Here is a 24,806-nt window from a genome sequence, read left to right as displayed (position 1 = left end):
GATGGCCTGGGGGAAGAAACTCCTCCTGAGTCTTTCAGTCTTTGCCATCAGGCTACGGAAGCGCTTACCAGATGGCAGCAGGGTGAAGTGAGAGTTTGCAGGGTGATTAATGTCTCTGATGATTTTAGTAGCTCTACCTCTGCAGCGTTTGGTGTAGATGTCCTGCAGAGACGGGAGAGCTGAGCCTGAGATGCGCTCGGATAAGCGCACCACTCTTTGCAGGGCTTTGCTCTTTCCTGTGCGTTCCATTCTGTGACAGTTGAGCTGGAAAAAAAAGATGGCGTCCAAAAGTTGCGTTTGCAGGTCAGTTTGTGTGTAAATGTACGTTTTTTACCAACATTTTCTTCTGATGTCATTTCTAGCAATAAATGACAATGTAGAAATTAAATATTTGTTTAGTTCTCACCAAAGCTCTCTCTATTTTGCTGCAGATCATAAACAGTTACACTGCCTAAGAAGTCTGTCCGAAATTAGTTTTGTGAGGTGCCTTCATGCACACACGCTGCCTTACAAGTAGGGTGGCCATACGTCCGGATTTTGGGCCGGACAGTCCGGATTTTAAGCTCATTTGTCCTCCTTTTTGGAGTTGCGCTGAATCGGCCTATAAAAACCATAAAAACCCGCTCTAGATCTTTATTGGGATGCAGCAGCATAGCATATGATGCCATTAGATCTCTGGTCAAACAAATGAGCTGAAAGCGGTGTCAAATAAATATCTGATATATCATTGGTTGAAAATTTAAACAAGCCTCCACGATGTGCTGGCTACATCATGTCATGAAATAATGGAGTCCATACCCGTGTTTTATATCTTGAACGTCCTTTTTACTCAACTCTCTCCCCAAGCCCCCTCTGCGCAAGTCCAACACTTTTTTAAACCAATCAACATACATGACATCTCCCCCTTTTTTCTTTTTTTTCAGAAGCTTTTACTGAAGCAGTCCTGTGTTTCTCTTATCACTTTATTCACTAAGTGAAATAACAATAATAATTGCAAAGCACATCTATAACAACTTTCTCAATAGAACACTTTAAGGTAATGCAATATAACATTGCTTGCATAAATATTCATTTCTCTTCAAAGCATACATAATAATGTACATACTGACACTTGAACTTTCACTTTGAACTCTTTTTTTTCTTCTTCTTCACGATCTTTACAGTCCCCTTTATGCTATGAAGAGCAACAATCCGTTTATAAATTCAGTCTCTGCACAGGCTTGCACACTCTCCTTGAGCGGGTTACTGTGGTTGCCTGTGACTGCTGTACCTGCCCTGATGAGGTGGTATCTGTAAGATCAGCATGTGTCTGTGTAGGTGTAGTTATTCCCCTGGAATCCATAAGGTCCATGCATTCAGGACCCACTGTGCATTCTGGAGTTACAGAAGGAGTGTGCTCCTTCTGAAGGTGACAACGGTTTCTCCTGATCAGTTTTCCTTCCGGTGTTTCCACTTCATACGACCTTGGTGTGGAAAAAGAACCTTGAATGGTCCCTTGGTTGGTCCAGTCTTTTTGTCCGTTCACTCTGACCCGGACAGCATCTCCTTGACTTAGTACAGGCAAGTTTCTTACTCCATTTCGGCGATTGTAGAAGAATGTTTGTTTACCTTTTGCTAGGGCATCAACACTTCTCACTTTTTCATCTTCTGGCCAGGCAGGTTTTAGGTTCTCTTCCAGTGTTGGGAGTGTGGTTCTAATCCTCCTCCCCATGAGTAGTTCTGCTGGGCTGAACCCAGTGGACGCTGATGGGGTGGCCCTATAAGACATGAGAGCCAGCAGAGGGTCTTTCTGTCTCAATATATACTTGGCCGCCTGTACCGTCCTCTCTGCATGGCCATTGCTCTGTGGGAAGTGTGGGCTTGAAGTAACATGAACAAAGTCGTATTCACAACTAAAGTCTCTGAATTCTTTACTAGAAAACTGTGGGCCATTGTCACTTCTCACCTCACGTGCGATCCAAAAACGGGCAAAGGTGGCTTTGAGTTTTCCAATCACTTGGCTGGTAGAGGGAGCAGGAAGTGACAGGATCTCAATGTATCTGGAGTAATAATCGGATATTACCAGGTAATGGCATTTGTTGTGTTCACACAGGTCCACAGCTATTTTCTCCCAGGGCCTACCGGGTAATTCGCTTGGAATCAACGGTTCCTTTTGTTGTGCTGCCCTCATTTCAACTCAGTGTGAGCACACCTGCACATGCTGTTTAATGTCCTGTGAGATATTAGGCCACCATAATGCCTGGTAAGCCCTTTCACGGCACCTGTGTAGGCCTTGATGACCATCATGGATTCTATCCAGGATTTCCTTCCTCATACATGTAGGGATAACTATACGTTTGCCTCTCAGGACTAAGCCTTGAAACTCAGAGAGCTCCCCTCTCACCTTAAAATACTCTTGGATGGCCTCAGGCGTGCTTGCTGTATACTCTGGCCAGCCATTCCTAATGAACCAAAGGACTGACTGCAACTGGCTGTCAGATTCGGTGTTCATCCTGATCCGCTCCATTTTCTGTGAAGTTGCAGGGAGGTTATTGTCAACAGAAGCAATATACGCAGTTATCTCATTATGACTGTCCGTGTTCTCCACAGTGTGGTCTGGGCCTCTTGATAGTGCGTCAGCTAAGGCCAGTGTCTTTCCAGGAGCATATTCTGCAACACAACTGTACTGCATTAATCTCATTAAGAGCCTCTGGCACCTGAGAGGAATATTATCAAGGTCTTTACTGTTGATGAGTGGGACGAGGTGTTTGTGGTCTGTGATTAATCTGAAGCTTTCCAGCCCATACAGGTATTTCTCAAAGCGTTCACAGGCCCAGACCCCCGCCAAACACTCCTTCTCTATTTGTGCATACCTCGATTCAGCATCACTTAGGCGCCTTGAACAGTATGCTACTGGCCTCCACTCATCATCATCTTTTGGAAGCAGGACGCCTCCCACCCCGTAGCTGCTTGCATCTGCAGAAACCACTGTGGCTCTGCTGGCATCAAAGAAAGTGAGAACGGGTGCGCACATCAAGGCATTTTTCACTTTCTGAAAGGCTGTCTCCTGACTTGGACCCCAGTTCCACACCACTTTGGTTTTCAGGAGATCATACATAGGTTGTCCGACAGTGGCTAAATTAGGGATGTATTTCCCTAAGTAGTTCACCATCCCTAGGAACCGCTTGAGTTCGTGTACATTTTGGGGTACCGGAAAGTTAGCAATTCTGTCGACTTTTCCAGGGTCCGGCCTCACCCCTTGTGCGTCAATGATATGACCCAAGAAATGAATTTGATTCTGTCTGAACCTGCATTTTTGTTTGTTCAATTTTAGTCCAGCAGATTCCATGACTTTGAGTACTTTTCCCAGGCGCTCATCATGTACTTTTTCTGTTTTTCCGAAAACCAGAACATCATCCATATAAATTGCCATGCCCTCAAGCCCCTGCAATGTCTCAGTCATTTTTGTTTTTACATTTCTGGGGCGCTTGTGATCCCAAACGGGAGACGTTTGAAGGCGTATCTGTCAAAAGGGGTGACAAAAGTAGTCAGTCTGCTACTCTTTTCCTCAAGAGGGATTTGGTTAAATCCACTGGCTGCGTCCAGTGAGCTAAATATCTTGGCACCTGTGAGTGTAGCGATGACTTCCTCTGTTGTAGGAAGAACAAACTTCTCTCTCTTCACTGCATTACTTAGCTTCCTCAAATCGACGCAGATCCGAACATCTCCATTGGGCTTGAGGACGGGGACCATGGCAGCGCACCACTCAGTCGGTTCAGTTACTTTTTCAATGATTCTTTCTCCATACGGCTCAGTTCAGTTTTCACCTTGGGCAGGAGAGGAAGGGGTACACGGCGTGATACATTCACTGCATAGGGTTCAGCTCCTTCTTTTAAGACTATCTTTACTGGATCTGTTTTCAGCTTTCCACCCTGCTGAAACACATCTTTAATTTCATTCACTCGCTTTACAAGCCCCATTTCTGTGGCTGCCACTCGGCTCAGCAGGTTATTTGCTTCTTTTCCTGGAAGTACATACACTGGATATGAGCCTTTATATGTCATTTTTGCATGAAATTGACCTAGGCACTTGAATTTGCCCCCTGGGGTGCTGAGTGAAATTACTGCTGGGTACAGTTCTTTCTTTGGCACAAGCTGTGTTTCCTCACTTATCACACATGCATCGGCTCCTGTGTCAATTTTGAAGTTAAGTGGTGTCTGACCAATCTTCACTTGAACGGTCCAATGTTCCTTATTTGTTTCCTCATTAACAGCTCCTAAGAACAATGCATTTTCCATTTCTTCCATTTTTTCTCTCACTGTCTTTGTTTTACACATCCTCTGCCAATGTCCTTTCTTATTACATTTATTACATGTACTTTTTGTTGCAGGGCAAATTTTGTCTTTTGCGAGCGGTTTCTTACCACATCTACTGCAATTTCTTGCATTCCCATAGCTGGCTGTGCTGCTCTGTGCTGCTGCTGCACCCCGTGGTCTGTGTGTGTATCTCCCCCTCCCTCTAGTGGGCGTTCCGTGTGTTACTTGTTGAACGAGCTCGCTGCGCATTTCACGTGTTTGCAAACCAACTTGCACTGCAATATCTTCTAACTGCCTTACATTTTGTATTGCTTCGGATAGCGTCAATGTAGGCATCAGTTGTAACTTTTGGGAAAGTCTTTTATCCCTAACCACAAGCTGGTCACGAATGTGCTCATCTCTTTTGTCACTGAATTCACAATTTGTGGCCAGTTCATAAAGCGAGCGAATGTACGTCTCCGCTTTCTCCCCCGGTAGCTGGTTTCTCTGATAAAAACATGCGCGCTCATGTATTAGATTCCGTTTCGGGATGAAGTACTCCTCAAATTTCGCCAGTACAATATCGAATTTCTCTTTATCCTCCTCGTTTTCAAAACTAAAGGAAGACAATATTTTCTCTGCCTCGCTTCCCATTGCATAGACTAGAGAACTGACCTGTACAGAGCCGTCATCTTTGTTAAGTTTTGTCGCGGTTCTGAAGCGACAAAATCGCCGTTTCCATTCGGGCCATTCCGAGGGATTTTCGAAAGAAAACTGCTCCGGAGGATTCAACTTTGCCATTTTGTCGGCAGGGTTCACGCTGCACTCAATTGACCAGCTTCTGACACCATGTCATGAAATAATGGAGTCCACATGTGTTTTATATCTTGAACGTCCTTTTTACTCAACTCTCTCCCCAAGCCCCCTCTGCGCATGTCCAACACTTTTTTAAACCAATCAACATACATGACACGTCATATCATAACGTTAACATTGGATGTCAGACGCTCAGACCTCATTTAATCCGGAATGGACAAAAGAGCATGAATTTATATCAAAAAGCACACCGTGTCGCTGTGAAGTGGACGTTAATAAGGGAAAGCCGCCATTGACCGACATGCCAGCACGGAAAAACATAAAAGTAACCAACATTACATTTCTGGACTTTTGTAAATTACAGAAATACATAAATAAACAAATAATAAAAATGCGAAAAATAAATAAATAAATAAATACACATTTCAGATAACAATTGAGCTGCTGCAGAGGGTGAACTTCTTTGTTAAGAACTGAAATGTGTATTTATTCATTTTTCGCATTCCATTATTTGTTTATTTATGTATTTCTGTTATTTCCAGAAGTCCAGAAATTTTATGTTTTCAGGCACTGTGCACTTTGCAAGACCGGTTCATCTCAGTGAAACAGACACCACAATGTCTTGAATAAATACAAATACTGTGAACAAACAGCCTCTTCTGTGACACAAGTCTACATCAAGATATATCGTAGATCAAATTGTCTGGCAATGAATAGGCTATTGCAGAATCACTGTATCACGATACCATTGATATGATGGACAAAATTGTATTGTAGTTGTGAGTAGGCTACACCAGAGTCCTATGCAATTTTTATTGCCTCACTAAATTCCGCAAAGTGTCCTCCTTTTTCCAACGAGTCAGCTGCCTAGGTTTTCGGACGCACGAATCGGTTGAATGAACTCTTCAACCGACTCTTGACTCACTCAGTGCTTTGCCGCCACCTCCTGACGGTTTAGTTTCATGTTTAAAAGTATCATTGCATTTTTCCCAGCATTTCTTATTTGTGTATTCAAAAATGTATTTAAAACATTAATCTCAAAACATTATTTATTGCCGTTGTAGCCTAGTGTAAACAGATGAGCAGGAAACAGGTCTCCAGGGAAAAAAAAGAGGTGAGAGCTCTGCAATGAACTGCAATATGTTTATCTTCTGTAAGTTTTGTAACATCTAGTGTGAACGTATTGTTTAACACCATATCATGTTGCGTACATGTTTTCTGGCATGTGTTTCATGTTTATAGTGTGTGTGCTCATGAATTCATTTTGCAGCAAGCTCTTCATGGATTTCATCAAGATCAAGTGAAGACTGCTGTAAGAAAACACTAAAGTAGAGGCCCTAAAGCATTTAATAGAACAAAATAGTTACCCTGTATGTATTTATTCTTCATGAAGAGCCAAAATTTGTTGTATTTCAGAGTTCAAACAACTTCCCTCTCCTCTCCGCTTTGCAAAGTCCTCAAAGGAAAAACTAAGAGTGACTATCTTAAACGTAAAAATCTGCAAGCAAAAGCTACTCTATTCACATTGGCCATGGAGAGAGACAAAAGTTAATCCACCTGAACAGGAATCTCAACATATAGACAATATGATTTCAGCTGGCCAATTAAGCTACCACGGGTAACCAGTCAATTTCTTCTTATCAGCTCCAGCTCAATTTAGGTACAGAAATATAATGCAAAAAAACAACAACAACAAAAAAAACTGATCTTGGAAGCCAACTTGGTAAATAAATATCAACAGCATCCAGCTGCACATTTCTCATAAACAAAAAAAACAAAAAAATTGGTTTGTGTATTTTTTATTTCTTTCTCGATAGACATGTAACGACGGTCTATGGATGGTAACGTCTCATCTATCTGGTGCATGAGTAATCACATGCTGTCTTTTTTTTCTCTCTCTCTCTCTCTCTCTCTCTCTCTCTCTCTCTCTCTCTCTCTCTCTCTCTCTCTCTCTCTCTCTCTCTCTCTCTCTCTCTCTCTCTCTCTCTCTCTCCGTAAATACTGGTTTGATACATCCACTGTCATAACTCATATTTCAACTATTTTGGTGGCTGTGATGGACCTACATGAATAGAAAATTCACCCCACTTAAAACTCTAGATATTGGTTCTAGGATTCTGTTATCTGATCTGTAAAAGTACATAAGTAGAAGGAGCAGAAATACATAAAATGCATACAATGTTAACAGTATACAAATTAGGCCTAATGCTTTAATAAAAGCATTGGACAATATGTGAATTATTTCCTGTTCAAATGTTAAGAACAACCTGATGTTTCCCTTAACTTAGCCTACAGAAAAGGCCATCAAACTTTTGTCCTTTCTCAAAGTATGATGAGAGTCAAGATATTTGAAAACAAATCGAATCAATAACTCCTCAAAACGTAATTCCTTAATCAGCTATTTGTTGGCTAAAACAATAATTTGATATTTTTGCACAATAGGCTATTAACTGATTAAATCTAAGTTGATTTTGAAGGAGCAGATTCGACTATCTGTTTTAGAGGTAAATGTAACGTTACTCCCTTACGCCCTCCAGTGCAACCTGAAATAAAGTGACACACCACTGAAGGCTTGAAGACAGATTAGTTTATCCTGTTTATGACGAGCGAGATTAAGTATTAATGTAATTAAGTGTGAGACCAAATAAAGTATCCGATTACCGACAGTGGCTGTGACTTAAAGAAAGAGGAAAAACGTTATTTTTGTGTACTGGTGATCGAATGGCGCCCAGTGTTGTTGATGTATTGTCCTGGCCTTGGGCTAAAGCGTACATAGCATTCAGTGTATGTTTACTGACAAGGTGCGTCTACAACCTGTATGATGAGGCGAAATATTCACTCATACAGTCCGTTGACTCCGCTCTAGTGAACAAACTCTCTCAGAACTCACCCGATGGCAGGACAGGCGATAATGACAATGTCAACAACGAAGAAGAATTACATTCAACTGTTTTGTGGTATCAGGCCACGGATAACTTTTGTATAAGTGGTCCAATTCTTAAGTCTTATATTGTATATGGATCAGTGAATGACTTAACACTTTTTTCGGATTCATAATAACCTATATTAAAACATAAAATTCACGTACAACTGTCTTAAACTTCTACAATGACCGTTTTCCATTTCTGAATTTAAAATTTAGGCCTGAAAAATTACTATCTGTGTAAACTGGATTCGTTTGGCATAATATTTTATTTTTTCTTTAAAATAATTTTATATTCTAAAATATCTTCCCTTAATATATTTTGAAAACGTTTTCTAATATAATGAAAATTGTTTTTTCGTATATTTTCAAGGTAGCTACAATGACAATTTTAGCATGATTAACTAAAATTGCTTTTTATGTATACTTTTTTGATGTATGAAACCAGCATGAATCATTTTTTCACTCAAACAAATATGGTCATGCCCATTCTTCAGACCTTTAAAAACGTCTTCAGACATTTTAATATTTTATACACTTTAGGTTTTATTGTTTTGGTAATTTAGTGTCATTAGAGCAAATGTACATTAGTGCTAGTAATAGCCTATTACATTATTCATCTCCTCAGGTCCTTGTGAACACACTGTGCTGTTTTCTCCTGCTGATGGCAAAATGTATCCAGATTATTGTGCTCGGTGATCTCAGAATGAATGAAAAACAGGTAATCCATGTCCAGCCTGATGTAAACCGGAGATTAAACATAACAGTGAAATAATTGTGCTTGTTTAATTAGTGTGTTTCTCCATATCCATACATAGCATTGTAATGTATGGCTAATGAACCTTTCTGCTTGTTCTGTCACATTTTTGGCCATGACATTCCTGCTATAAGAACCTCAAGGGCAAAATCCGGAACTTTCTATTCTACAAGTTCATCTTTCTCTTTGGTGTGCTGAATGTGCAGACAGAGAGGGAGCTTGCCATGTGGTGTCTTTGGTGCTCTGCACTTCTCTTTCTTCAGCTCTTGGCCCAGCTCTGCAAAGATCGTTTTGAGTATGTAAGTAAATATATTTTCAGTTGATATCCAGATACTCAATACTCAGAGAGAGAAATCTAGTGCCTGGAAACTGGAAAACGCAGATGACCTACCATGTGACTACCCGAGTCCATATCAATTTCAGGTTGAACATTATAAATAGAATTAGAGTCTTTGAATCCTTGTGTGTTTACTAAGATCATTTTCAGTTTAGTTTTAGCATTAGAGAATATTATGCTTTTAAATTAGTATCATTCTCTCATGTAAGTGCTCTCACCTGCACAGCAACAGTGAGGTTAATGAGGTCACTGTAATACAAGATTCTGTTGTGCTGTATTATTTTGTCTTAACCATCTCAATGCTATGTATTCAGTGTAATCTGTGGCCTTGACTTGAGGATGATATTGGGTGTTTTGTATTTCATAGCTCTTGTCATCCTCCATCACGTCGCTGGGCAGCCATATGCGTGTGTTGTCGGTGTTGATGTGTTTGTTAGTGTCCTCGGGAGGGCTCACTGTCATATGTGGCCTGCTGAGGTTTTCCCATGAAATTCCCACTCTCTCCTTTATGGCAGTTGAAGTAAGTTTGTGTGCATGTGAACCTGTTTGTATACGTGTATCTGCATCTGTATGCATGTAAAAGCAAGTACTGTATACATTTGTTTATAAGTGTACAGATTCTTAAAAATAATTGTTTTTCTACAGTGCCTTATGGTAACTATATATATGAGCCATGTAATTCTACGGTAAGTATTAGTAAACGTGAGCTTCGCCATCCACATTCAAACAAACATTTATCAACATTAACTACACCACAGCAAGTCTTAAACTTACTTTCTAAGTAAACTTCTTTGCTAAAAGCTACCAGGCCTGGCCAAAAAAAGTTGCTGTTTGGAATTAAATAGGCAAATGCTTAAGAGTCAATAATTGGATCATTACTGCAGTGATTCTAGCACGTTATATGTTTGGCTACAGTTCTTCTAACCCTTATTGATGGAGTGTGTAGCTTTTCATTTCTTAAATAACCATGTAGGAAGAAGTATTATGGCCATATTTCAGGATGACAAAGCCAAGTTTCATCAGGCTCAAATTGTGAAAGAATAGTTGGGAGGGAGCATGAAGAATAATTTTCACACGTAAATTGGCCCCTCTGAGTCCAGACTCAAAATCATTGAAAGCCTTTGGGATGTGCTGTATTAGACTTTAGTCTAGTTCTTGACTCTTGCATTGCCAATACAAGATCTTGACCAAAAATGTATGCACCTCTTAATGGAAATAAATGTTGTGATGTTATTTCCATCAAGAGGTGCATCAATTTTTTGTTTGGACTCCGAAGTGACAATTCATGCCTATTTAAATCCAAACTGCAACTTTTTTTGGTCGGGCAGTATGTGTATATATATATATATATATATATATATATATATATATATATATATATATATATATATATATATATATATATGTATATATATGTATATATATATGTATATGTATGTATGTATGTATGTATATGTATATATATATATACAGTGAGGAAAATAAGTATTTGAACACCCTGCTATTTTGCAAGTTCTCCCACTTAGAAATCATGGAGGGGTCTGAAATTGTCATCGTGGGTGCATGTCCACTGTGAGAGACATAATCTAAAAAAAAAAATCCAGAAATCACAGTGTATGATTTTTTAAACTATTTATTTGTATGATACAACTGCAAATAAGTATTTGAACACCTGAGAAAATCAATGTTAATATTTGTTACAGTAGCCTTTGTTTGCAATTACAGAGGTCAAACGTTTCCTGTAGTTTTTCACCAGGTTTGCACACACTGCAGGAGGGATTTTGGCCCACTCCTCCACACAGATCTTCTCTAGATCAGTCAGGTTTCTGGCCTGTCGCTGAGAATCACGGAGTTTGAGCTCCCTCCAAAGATTCTCTATTGGGTTTAGGTCTGGAGACTGGCTCGGCCACGCCAGAACCTTGATATGCTTCTTACAGAGCCACTCCTTGGTTATCCTGGCTGTGTGCTTCGGGTCATTGTCATGTTGGAAGACCCAGCCTCGACCCATCTTCAATGCTCTAACTGAGGGAAGGAGGTTGTTCCCCAAAATCTCGCAATACATGGCCCCGGTCATCCTCTCTTTAATACAGTGCAGTCGCCCTGTCCCATGTGCAGAAAAACACCCCCAAAGCATGATGCTACCACCCCCATGCTTCACAGTAGGGAGGGTGTTCTTGGGATGGTACTCATCATTCTTCTTCCTCCAAACACGTTTAGTGGAATTATGGCCAAAAAGTTCTATTTTGGTCTCATCTGACCACATGACTTTCTCCCATGACTCCTCTGGATCATCCAAATGGTCATTGGCAAACTTAAGACGGGCCTGGACATGTGCTGGTTTAAGCAGGGGAACCTTCCGTGCCATGCATGATTTCAAACCATGACGTCTTAGTGTATTACCAACAGTAACCTTGGAAACAGTGGTCCCAGCTCTTTTCAGGTCATTGACCAGCTCCTCCCATGTAGTTCTGGGCTGATTTCTCACCTTTCTTAGGATCATTGAGACCCCACGAGGTGAGATCTTGCATGGAGCCTCAGTCCGAGGGAGATTGACAGTCATGTTTAGCTTCTTCCATTTTCTAATGATTGCTCCAACAGTGGACCTTTTTTCACCAAGCTGCTTGGCAATTTCCCCGTAGCCCTTTCCAGCCTTGTGGAGGTGTACAATTTTGTCTCTAGTGTCTTTGGACAGCTCTTTGGTCTTGGCCATGTTAGTAGTTGGATTCTTACTGATTGTATAGGGTGGACAGGTGTCTTTATGCAGCTAACAACCTCAAACAGGTGCATCTAATTTAGGATAATAAATGGAGTGGAGGTGGACATTTTAAAGACAGACTAACAGGTCTTTGAGGGTCAGAATTCTAGCTGATAGACAGGTGTTCAAATACTTATTTGCAGCTGTATCATACAAATAAATAGTTAAACAATCATACATTGTGATTTCTGGAAAAAAAATTTTTGATTATGTCTCTCACAGTGGACATGCACCTACGATCACAATTTAAGACCCCTCCATGATTTCTAAGTGGGAGAACTTGCAAAATAGCAGGGTGTTCAAATACTTATTTTCCTCACTGTATATACCGGTCACTTTATTAGGTACACGTGTGCAGCCAATCACATGGCAGCAACTCAATGCATTTAGGCATGTCGACATGGTCAAGATTATCTGCTAAAGTTCAAACTGAGCATCGGAATGGGGAAGAAAGGTGTGATTTAAGTGACTTTGAGCGTGGCATGGATGTTGGTGCCAGACAGGCTGGTCTGAGTATTTCAGAAACTGCTGATCTACTGGGATTTTCACACACAAGCAAGAGTTTACAGAGAATGGTCAGAAAAAGGAAAATATCTATTGAGCAGCAGTTCTGTGTGCGAAAATGCCTTGTTGATACCATAGATCAGAGGAGAATGGCTAGACTGGTTTGAGCTTTGATAGAAAGGCAATAATAACTCCGATAACCACTCATTACAACCAAGGTATGCAGAAGAGTATCTCTGAACGCTTAATACATCAAACCTTGAAGCAGATGGACTACAGCAGCAGAACACCACACAGGGTGCTACTCCTGTCTGCTAAGAACATGAAACTGAGGCTACAATTCACACAGGCATACCAAAATTGGACAATATAAGATTGGGGGGGAAAAAACGTTGCCTGGTCTGATAAGTCTGCTGCTGCGACATTCAGATGGTAGGGTCAGAATTTGGCGTAAAGAACATGAAAGCATGGATCCATCTTGCCGGTTGAAATGGTATGGGGGGTGTTTTCTTGGCACACTTTGGGACCCTCCTGAGTATTGTTGCTGACCATGTCTATCCAGTGGTTAAAGTGGGATTTGGCACGTGGGGGAACTTTCAAATTTTGTGTAGGTGCAACAAGGAAAAATGACTCACCGTGGGGCAACATATTGAGTATCGTGGTATAGCTATACTTTTTGGCATAAGTATCACAATACTTATTTACTTGATATTTTAATGGATTTATTTTGGTCCATCTACACTGCTATGATGACGATACTATGTTAAAATTGCTGAGCACCACAATATGAAACACAACCTTGTTTTTCACAATGTAAATTCAAACATAAAAATAGGAAGTCTAAAACTGATTGTAACACACCAAAATGGCTTAAGACACAACTACAACTGAAATAATTCACAACCTAGATGGAACTATTGCAGAGTCAATGTCAAATTGCAGAATCAAAAGTTTTGCTGATTCATAAAACATAAGAAACGACAACAACAAAACAACAATGTATGATGGTCCAAATATTGTGGCCATTCTCACATCCTGTCAAAATAAGCTCCCATATTGACTGGTACTGTGATTTTGATTTGCCCTTTTAACTCCACTGCAACCAGGCCTGGATTAAGAACACTTAGGGCCCTGGCACTATAACAAACCCAAGAGCCCCCAAAGTAGCTGATCTTGGTGCCACAACGTTTTCTACCATAGAAATAATTCGTATTTTTAAAAATCAAAAATCATCAAAGCACAGAAATACATTGAGTATATACTGTCTGAATATTCAATGTTAATATTAAGTTGGCCTACACTGCAAAAAATGCTTTTCTTACTTAGTGTTTTTGTCATGTTTTCAGTCCAAATATCTAAAAAATCTTACATTAAGAAGCATTTACTAGACAAACAAAAGTCTTTGTCTTGTTTTGGGGGGAAATAACTCAAAATTAAGGGAGTTTTGCTTAAAATAAGCAAAATAATCTGCCAATGGGGTTAACAAAATCTTAATTCAAACCGAAAACAAGATTATTTTGCTCACCCCATTGGCAGATTATTTTGCTTATTTTAAGCAAAACTCGCTTAATTTTGAGTTATTTTCCCCCAAAACAAGACAAAAACTTTTGCTTGTCTAGTAAATGCTTCTTAATGTAAGATTTTTTAGATATTTGGACTGAAAACAAGACAAAAATACTAAGTAAGAAAAGCATTTTTTGCAGTGTATATATACTGTCTCCAGACTGCAACACATGAACTCCAGATATGAGGTCAAATCAAACAGGTTTCCAGAAACGGCAACAACTTTTAAGCATACAACTGCCTCAAGGAGTTTTAAAACCACAGAGGTCCCAATTTAGAGGGGTTTGGGGGGCATGGTTCCCCAATAAATTTTTATTTCTCTCTATATGTGCATTTTAAGATGGTTGAAGGCTAAAAAAAAAAAGTTTTTAAAACCATGTTATAGGGCAGTAGATTATCTGTAATACATGCACTCTCCTCATTTCATCACTCTCATCTCATTTCCATCACTCTTTCACACTTTCTTTTTCCCTGTCTCTTCTCCTCCTCCTAAAGCTGAGCTCTGGCTGATAGTCTTTTCATTTTCGTCCGTGTCAGTGAAGAAAGTAAACATAGGGTCAACTGATATTTAGCCTGTATTTTATTAAGCATTTTCTTAGACAAGTTAATTCACTGAAGTCTACGAACGCTAGGTAAATACATTTAATAAATTAATTCACAATATGCACACACACATTCATTATCTTATGCCTAATCTGCTGAAATTATTATACCGAGGTCTAGACCACGGCGACCTCTTAGCTGACTACGGCCATGATTACAGTCGTGTAGGCATCCTATAGTTTACCTCAACACTTCCGTTCACATGGTCGGAGCTAGAGGTCTGGTTCAGCTAGTTTCGCTACAGAGCCTTGTACACATGATGTTGCGATGGTATCAAATTCAAATTGATAAAGCGTTTTTCACAAGTTTCCAGCACCTTGTTAAATCTATGCCTTGAAGAATTAAGACAGTTCTGAAGAAAAAAAGGGGTTCAACTTGGTACTAGCAAGATGTACCTAATAAAGTGGCCAGTGAGTGTGTATATATTTAAACACATACACATATGTGAACTTTATAATGATGTTGGGAAAATTGTGATATTTATTTTTTGGTGGACTATTAAAAAAAAAAAAAATGCTGCTTTATCAGTATTTACACTAAAACATGTATTGGCTGTTTAAATTAAAGGCAAGTTAAACTTGTATGATTGTTTGGCTTGTTAGTCACATTAGGATAAATTGTTGGTATAAAAAAAAAAAGTATTTGGTTTTAACAGAACTCAAGTAAAGTACAGATTCCCCAAAATAATACTTAAGTAGGCTATAGTAGTGCAGTATCACTCAAGAACTTTACACCTCTGGTAAATATAGACCCATGAGACATATCCTTATGTTCTTTAAGGTGTGCCTGTTAACTGAAATCTAATTTTGTTCAGGTACACAATTCACCTGTATGACCTGATCTGTGAAGATTCCTGGGAAGATAAAGAGGTCATTATTTATTACACAGACTTTGTCATGGAGATGGGTATTCTTTTCCTAGATATGATGCATCACATCCACATGCTGGTGAGTCAATAATCTTTTTTTTTTTCTTTTTTTTCCTGACTTTTATGTTAAAAACAATTAATTTAACGATTACATTTTTTTTATTACTATTAAATTGTAGAATCATTAGCACTTATTTTTGTATTGTCTTTTTCCTTTGATTTAGCTCTATGGGAATATTTGGTTCTCTGTGGCTGATTTGATTATATTGATATACTTACGGTTCTTGTCTCAGGAAATGCAACACAAGTTACTTCAACACAAAAACTACCTGCATATTTATGATGTTATGGACATGAGGTAGGTGTTACGGGAATTGTAAGCCTTACTTACCATAGTTAGGTAAATGTCTATTGTGGTGAAAAGGACACTAGAGAAAATATAATTTTTGTATACCCATTTGCGCAGCAAAAGAAAAAAAATCGCATTTTCAGTACTGTCCAAAAGATTTTAAAAAAAGGGCAGTCAGAATTTTTTTCAGTCACCCTCAGCCATTGTATTAGTTAAGCAAGCAGTGTTAACTTTTTTGTTATAAAGTATTACAAATATTGCTAGATTAATTGATCATTAATAACTGTGGGAATGCTGTCACAGTCTTTGAAAAGGTTTGAATTGTTAATATTTCTATTTAATGCTAGAGAACATTAATTTGCAGAAAGTTTAAAGGTCCCATGGCATGAAATTTGAGATTTTTTACATTTATATGAGTTCCCCTAGCCTGCATATGGTCCCCAAGTTGCTAGAAATTTTGATAGGTGTAAACCGAGTTCTGGGTGTCCTGCTCTGCCTTGGACAAATTGAGAGCTCAAACGAGCCGATCTGGAATTTTCCCTGTATGCCGTCATACGGGGAACGGTTACCTCCCCTTCCTCTGCTTTCTCTGCCCAGAGAATTTGGAGAAAATGTATTCCGTTTTCATGTATCATGTGGACATCAGTCACGACGTGAGCACAGGCTTTACAAACAGACTTTTACCATATGGATTCGACAGCACCGCCACAAAGAGATTTACACAAAGAGTGAGTAATAGTGTTCATTATTGCCTGATCTGTGATCAGGGATTTCTGATGTGTAGCTAAACATTCAAGTTCACACAGACTTTCTTTCTAAATTGTTTAATACTGTCAGTCCCGCCGCTGGCCGTCTTGATGCCCTAAGCGTAATGCATCAGTGAATCAACCCAGTGACTAAAACGATAAACTTCACATTGTTTCTGTTAGTAGCATAAAACAAATCCGTTATTTAAATGATTACAGAGAGCGATCAAAGAACACTAATGTTCGGAGCTGTCAATCACACGTCACAAGTGTGTCTGCACACTTGTTCAAACTGCCGTTATAATGAATAACGCTGTTATGCTGCACAACAAAGCTCTTACTGTATTCATGTTGATGTCGTGTTTGCTGTTAGTTGTGGTCAAAGCATTTTGTGAGAGAAATAGCACTGCAATGACGAGATCACTGCATTCACGCGAACAACAGACTGCCTGTGTACTCAATGCTCAAGCCTTTCATGTGATGGGAAAATATCGAAAAAAAATGCTATAATCAACACTTTCACGATTCGCTCATCTTGACGGCTGTAACGGTAAAAAAAACGTAGTAAAAGTATTCGAGAGGGGTTCCACATGTTACAAAGTTCGTAGAATAAGGAGGAAGAAGACAGGGTCGTGGGACTGGGACTCGTGTTTATTCAGAACTCTCATATACAAACAAAATAAACTCGCGCTCTCAACAACTCGGTACAATAAAACTTTCTCAGCTATCTTGTGTGCCCAGTCTGTCTCTCTCTGGACTGGCAGTGCTTGCAGAGTCAGGCGGTGCCTCGCTAAACCACGCCCCCTCCGCCACATAATCTAATTCTCATTTCAAATGCAAAGATGTCAGCCAATCACAACAGTGTGTTTTCACTGAAGTCTCACATCAGACACGCCCCATGAAACAGAGTATTCAAGCCAGAAGGCTAATATCAGTATAGAGAAAATGCTTTTTATTTCTAAATTATGACCATACTAACAATATAAGTACACCTCAGAAAACATTATAAAATAATAAAAAAATCCATGCCATGGGACCTTTAAGTTTCTCAAACTCTGTTTCTCTCTGTAATGTTACGTATTATTTAGCTGTATGCTGGTTTATTTTTGTACATGAGTAAGGTAACAGCTGTTGTATATGCACTCTGTTTAGATCATTTGCAGTAATGAAGTGAGAAAAGACTCCTCCTAGTCCTAAATCAATATCTCTTGGCAGGTTTTCTTTGGCTACAATGGAAGAGCTGGCATCCCATGATGACAAATGTGCTATTTGCTGGGAAAAGATGTACACCGCATACAAACTGCCCTGTGGGCACCTTTTCCACAAGTATGAAAATTACCACTATTCAGATAGATAAGGGTTTATTATTCATCCATCCTGGGTACTGCACGTGAATGTAATTTCTCATGCATGCAGAAGTTGAATGGGTGACTAAAGTATTAAGTATTTCTGTGGAAATAAATGAGACCATATGCTAGGAAACCTTTTTACATGGTCTCTAAGCTACTGGTATCTGTGTGATCTCAGGTCGTGCTTGCGTTCCTGGCTAGAGCAGGATATGTCATGTCCCACATGTAGGATGTCTGTAAATATGAGTGGCAGTCATACCAGAAATGAGCTGGAGGGGGCATCACTGTCAGTCAGTTTGGGCCCAGCTGCTGTGGCAAACCCAAACAGAGCTCCAATCAATTTCCAAAGTCACTTCCATTTTGATGGTACAGCTGTTGTTTTACACATTGAAAAATATCTACTTCTCGCTCACTCAATCGGTTAATTTACAGTATAGGCACATTTGCTTTTTAACAGTTTGATCTTTGCTTCAAAATGGAATTATAGACTGATATCTATTGAAATATCCCTTTTTCTTCTTACAGGTTCACAAATTGCTCACTGGCTGCTTGACTTTTCAGTTGGATTTGTGCGCTCTCCTAATATGATTATTCTATTGCAGGCAGAGGGCTCACAGGTAAATGTGAGAATCGAGATTGCCCTTATAAATTGTTTTCTGTTTAAATAGTTGCATTGTTATCTCATATTATTAATTTACTGCTTTTCAGGTACACCAGGAGGAATAAATGTTTCCTCAGGTATAGACCTACCTGAGTGATCATTTTATAGAAGTTTCAAAACCAACAAATTAAGAAGAATGTGCCACTGACTGCATTTTTCTGTGCCTCTCCTGAGCAGATGTAAAAAGAATGAAACATTCAGTTCAAGTTGGTTGATGACATATATATTAGGCCAGGCAAGGCACGTTTAATTGTCATTGTGTATAACAAAAAAAGTTCTTTACATAAAAAGGATTTTAAAAATATTCATAAAATAATCACAACAATTGTGTAAGAAATAAACTAACAACAAAAGTAAAGAATAAAAAAATATTTTAAAAAGTGATATATTAGAAGAAAGTCAATGAAAGTACAGGGCAACTGGAAGTGTGCAATAGGCATAGAACACTGATGGGCAGTTAGTCTGCCTATCCCTTCAAATTTATTGATGGTACTGTCAATAACAAGTGCAAGGGTAACATAAAATGCTAAGAGGATGCTACCCTGAAAAGCAAAATAATAATACAATTTGTTTATGGTAGGCAATATAGGCTATATTTGTGCTTTTGCATTTTTTTTTCTTCTACTTTTAGGCATTAATCAGAAGATTTCCACTGAAACTTTTTAGTACGCTATTCAGGACATTGACGATTCAATCTTTGTTTTCTGAGATCAGTAATGACGTTTTTTTTTACATTGCCTGTACAACTAAATAATTTATTTACTATGTTAAAGCATGTGATATAATAGACAACATTGTTTGCCAAAGGCTAGTTTATTTCACGTGCGTCCAATTACCCTTACATATGTTAGTGTTTATGTGCATAACAAAAAACCACGCGGAAGGGGGCGATACCTCATTAAGGACTAAAGCACTAAGCGTTTAAGGAACTCGATGTTTACCACTCCGGAACGCAATTTTTTACCGGGGTACTGGAACGCGATTGGGCTAGTTTAGGGTGGGTTTTGTTACGCAAACCTGGCAACCCTTCATATAAGACAACACGTGCAAGTTCCGCACAGAAAAACAGATTACACCATTCGGCATACACATCTCTTCACGTCTATGAATTATTTTAAGCAAGCCTCCTGACGCGGTGAGTAATAGTGGTATTTATACGGTGTAATTAACGAATGGCCATTTCAGCCGTGTTTGATACTATTTGACATAACGGAGTAGGCTAGAGGAGATCCGAGCCATTTCCAACATCTTACCGTTCACCGCTTTTTACGTAAACTTAAAAATTAGGCTACACAACTGTTGAACATCTTCACCGTTTTATCCAGAAAAAAAGATTGGGCAAATGTTTTGAGACCTTAAGAAGAATGCAAACATAAAGTAGCCTGGTTAGGTTTTAAGCTGTATGTTCCATAACGTATTTTAATGCTAGTGAAACATGAAAAGCACAGATCGTTGTTCTGCATGGCCAACGGATGTTGTATTCAGTGAATTGTATAAAATGACACTTATAATTCGTAATTGAATTTTACATTACATGTTACCCTGTCTCTCGCCTTTTTAATTGTTGTTTTTATTATGATTATCTTGTTTTCTACTTTTTTAAATGTGAATGGGTAATTGTGTGTGTGGCCTGTGGGCTTGCTGACATGCAAGAAGGTGGGTAAAGTTTGGAATGAGTAATTTTTGCTTATAATTAAATGATCCGGGGAGTATTAAAAAAAATAATAATTAAGTAATGGAAAAGGGTACTTTTGAAATCACCACGGGCAACCACTAGAGAGAACAATCTTTAATGTAGCAGAAATCTAGCACTTGTGTGACAACATGTGAAATCTAGCCTCCAATCTGTTTATTTCTTGAATTTTATCGTAACCAAACTTTATAGTTCATACTGGAATCTGATGGGAGTTGTAATATATAAATACATGCTCTTGTGAACTGTTTTGCCTGTTTTGTTACTGTGCATGTTAGTTGCTTGCAAATTCTGACGTGTTTTTAATGTAGCAAATCCTGTTTATTATCAGCATCATAGGATGTTAATATATAAGGAATCAGGCATCAGAGGTGCATGGATACAGTGTTTCATATGCACCCTTCTCTCAATTCTTCATGGAGTCATACCCGAAACCAGTAGAGCACTGGATATAATGACAAAATATCCACTAATCGATGGGTAGGACTCTCTTTTCACTTTATCACTTGCTTGTGTTTGAACTGTTTTATGATATATAACCAGTGTTGGGTAAGTTATTCAAAAAAAGTAATTACTAGCAGTGTTGGGTGTAACTAGTTACTAAGTAATTAATTACTGTATTTTCTTTACTTTTCCCTTGAAAAAGTAAAGTAAGGGAATTAACATCAAACTTTAAAGTCTAACTTTACAATGCATGTTTTTATCTATCCTTCTCATATTTGTAATACTTTAGTCAGTTAATAAGAATAATTGATGTAGTTTTATATTATGTATATGAATTAATTAAAAGAGCCGTTTCCTGTCTTAAACTAGTGGAGGTTGATATAGGATTTAGAAAGTAATAAGTAATTAAATACTTTTTGGAGAGAGTAATTTGTACAGTAATCTAATTACACTTTTGAAGATGTAATTAGTAATTCATTACTTTTTTAGAGTAACTTACCCAACACTGATTTATAGTTACTAAATACATCTTCAATAGTGTAATTAGATCACTGTACAAATTACTCTCTCCGAAAAGTATTTAATTACTAATTACTTTCCAAATCCTATATCAACCTTGAGTTAAGCGATTCAAGGATAGACATGAAATGGCTCTTTTAATTCATTCAAATACATAATATAAAACTACATAAATTATTCTTATTAACTGACCAAAGTATTACAAATGTGAGAAGGATAGATAAAAACATGCATTTTAAAGTTAGACTTTAAATGTTGATGTTAATTCCAGTATTGTAATATATATATATATATATATTATATATATATATTATATATAATTGTTCAGTAACACTTTACATTAAGGTTCCCTTTGTAAAGGGTTTATAAAGGTGTTTGTTAATGACTAATAAATCATTTACAAATGCATTATAAATCGTTAATAAGCAGCTATAACTGCATGAATATAAAGGGTGACTTTAACGCAATGCCTGCCAAATAGTGAGCCATTTTTAACTCGCATGTTATAAATACTTAATAAATGTATTTATTCACACTTATTTAACTCAATCCCAGATTCCTGAAGTGAAAGTTTCCACTTTACATTAAGGTTCACTTTCACAGGTTATAAATGTTGGTAACTCATTAATGAATGGTTTGCAAGTGTCCACCCTACATTAAGGTTCACAATTAACTAATATTGGAATTAAAATATTCATTATTAATATCTCATCAAGTTATCGTTGTGCTTTTTTTTTCTTTTTCTTTTTCTTTTTTGCTGTGGATAGGCATCATGAGCTTTTTGTGGAATATCATGGGTAAGACAGTAACCTCTGGGCAGTAATGAGATATTAATGAGAGAACCACAAATACAACACCCTTCAGTCTCACTATGATAGTCTATTTTAACTGCATCATGATCAGGAATCTGGTATTGCAATATGACATCATGACTTTGCATAAACATACACGCCACTTTCTAAAGCCAAATGGCGTGTTATCTGTACGCATTTTGAGCTATCCACGTGTATGTCTACGCCGTGTGATTCCGCATGAATGTAAATGGATTTATAAACATACTAAATTATGTTTTTTTGAAAATGTAAAAATGCAGAATGTTTCTTGTGATGGGTAGGTTTAGGGGCAGTGTGTGTGTGTGTGTGTGTGTGTGTGTGTGTGTGTGTGTGTGTGTGTGTGTGTGTGTGTGTGTGTGTGTGTGTGTGTGTGTGTGTGTGTGTGTGTGTAGGTTTAGGGGTAGGGGCAGTGTAGGGGGATAGAATGAAACAGCGTTGATAAACACGCTAAAAAGCGATTATGCGTCTTGATAGCACACCAAAATGCCATAGCGAATTGGCGTGTCATACATACGCCATTTCATGAGATCAGTATTGAGTTAAGTGTGAATAAATGCATTTATTAAGCATTTATAACGTGAGCTAAAAATGGCTCACTATTTGGCAGACATTGCGTTAAAGTCACTATTTTTATTCATGCCGTTATAACTGCTTATCAACGATTTGTAATGCATTTGTAAACGAGTTATTAGTCATTAACAAACAACTTTATAAACCCTTTACAAAGGGAACCTTAATGTAAAGTGTTACCAATTGTTCTACAGTCTATATACAGTATTTAGTTCAATTACTTGTGAAGTAACTAATTAAATTAAAAATAAGAGTAATCCCTTACTTTACTTTTTCAAGGGAAAAGTAATTAAATTACAGTAACTAATAACTTAGTAACTAGTGACACCCAACACTGTATATACCTGAGAATACTGAATGGCAAATGACTTCATCAGAGAAGGTTGTAGTAAATACAAATAAGTACACCACCTGCTATAAAAATGGTGCTGTGGTGTCTTTTGATTTTCACACTGCTTCTCTTTCTCTTTACTCAGACACAATGACCTTGCACTACGTCTGAGAATAATTTATAACAACAAACTTAGCCGGGTCAATCTGCACAACATTCCTCATGTGGCTACAGATATTAGTCGCCTCACTGCTGGTCATGTTGGAGGGCAGGTAATTTCTGATCCTGATTATAATTTATATCTTTAAATATTCTGTACTTATATGTTCTTCTCATTACAATTTGTAAATTTAAAGTCACAAACCTATGTTTGTGTGTACTGACTTGTTAAAGACACAGGCAGATCAAGTTCTGGGCCTGATGCACAAAGTTGTTCTGCCTCAAACTTACTAAATTCACACACGGCTTCTAAATTGATTCATAAGAAATATATCATTATAGGTTTGTACAATTCCATAACTTCCAAACACAAATTAATAGAATAGGCCTATACATGTTTAATGAAACCTGAGATTTTGATGATCAGATATACAACGACGCACATAGGCTACTGTAGTAAACACGGACGTTAGATGCTTGCGTGATGCGCACCACATGAGAGTAAGTAAATGCAGAATTAAAATTTCTGGATGAGCTTGAAACATTTACAGTTTGGAAATAGTCATTTTGACATTTGCGATTAGAACTGTGATTTGATTGCTTCATCTGAAGCACAAATGCTTCACTCAAAGTGAAAGTGCAAACATAATCACCATATCACATTATTTTTAGTAGTATGATTATTCAAAGTGTTTTAGATGGTTTATTATGATATGTATAGTGCATTTAGAGTGGGAGAGGCAGGACATAAGCAACGGAAGAGTCTGTGCGCGCAGCTTGTAAATGCCTGCATTGAAAACGCGTATTGCGTGAGGAAAATACTAAAGTTTACGGTGTTTCAATGACATTACTACATTAAACGACTATTATACATTATATTTAACATTATATATAATGCAATGGGGGAATATTTGTAGGTCCTGATGATAATAATACAATAATAATATTATTTTAATGATAAAAAAAACACAAAACCTTTATTTTGCCTTAAATATCGCGATGCGTATCGTGGGTTCAGCATCGCGATTTGTATCGAATCCTGACACAAGTGTATCGTTACACCACTAATTTTTACATCACAAAAACCACCTGTTGTACTGTATAATTTGTTTAATATGTTATTGTTTTCACTGAAACAGACAATTGCTCAAAAGTGTTGTTATACTACTCTTCCTTAAAATGATTCCTTAAACAATTTGGGTCCACAAGAGTGGTGTCCAATTTGAGTGTCCAGATTGCCTTTTTTTGTCAATTTGTGCCAGAGAAATAAGCCCTTGATATTTGTCAGGTTTTTGCAGCATACGTGTTGTGCACAGCTCAGGACAAGGATGCTGTCAGACTGACCTTGGAACAGATTGATTTAATTCGCCGTGTATGTACTGAAAATCCAAAGCTGGAACTGGTCACTACAGCTGAAGGTACTATAGCCCCCCAAACGCCACCTGACAAAAATATTTTCACTTTGCTTTGGCTGAACATTCTGAAGTTTTCAACTTTATACTGAACAGTTTAGATAATTTATGTAATATTCTGTTAGAAATACTTGTACTGTAATGTTAAAGGAGTAGTTCACTTCAGAATTAAAATGTCCTGATATTTTACTCACCCCCACGTCATCCAAGATGTTCATATCTTTCTTTCTTCAGTCAAAAAGAAATGAAGGTTTTTGAGGAAAACATTCCAGAAGTTTTACTACAAACTATTGATGATTTTCAAAAAAATATACAAAATTATATACTTTTTAACCACAAA

The 24,806-nt window shown here is 37.9% G+C and overlaps 2 protein-coding genes across 2 annotated transcripts in view; both read left to right on the top strand.

The window, feature by feature from the left end:
• Positions 1–8,958: 8,958 nt before the first annotated feature.
• On the top strand, positions 8,959–19,640 carry amfrb (autocrine motility factor receptor b). Its single transcript, XM_079810676.1, has 8 exons — positions 8,959–9,069; positions 9,475–9,627; positions 15,347–15,479; positions 15,625–15,758; positions 17,711–17,821; positions 18,023–18,210; positions 18,370–18,461; positions 18,553–19,640. The coding sequence occupies exons 2-8, from the start codon at positions 9,593–9,595 to the stop codon at positions 18,568–18,570; spliced, it is 711 nt and encodes a 236-aa protein (XP_079666802.1). The 5' UTR covers positions 8,959–9,069; positions 9,475–9,592; the 3' UTR covers positions 18,571–19,640.
• The window catches only part of dpep2 (dipeptidase 2), a 36,326-nt gene continuing 30,917 nt past the window's right edge, over positions 19,398–24,806 (top strand). Inside the window, exons 1-4 of the mRNA XM_079810675.1 lie at positions 19,398–19,640; positions 20,530–20,678; positions 23,041–23,167; positions 24,343–24,472. Of these exons, the coding sequence (XP_079666801.1) occupies positions 20,539–20,678; positions 23,041–23,167; positions 24,343–24,472 (397 nt within the window). The 5' untranslated portion in view covers positions 19,398–19,640; positions 20,530–20,538. The remainder of the gene's footprint in view (positions 19,641–20,529; positions 20,679–23,040; positions 23,168–24,342; positions 24,473–24,806) is intronic.

Source organism: Gobio gobio (assembly GCF_949357685.1).
Source record: "Gobio gobio genome assembly, chromosome: 2".
Classification (NCBI taxonomy): domain Eukaryota; kingdom Metazoa; phylum Chordata; class Actinopteri; order Cypriniformes; family Gobionidae; genus Gobio; species Gobio gobio.
Note: the sequence above shows the minus strand (reverse complement) of the source record. Positions and strands in the feature narration are given on the sequence as shown.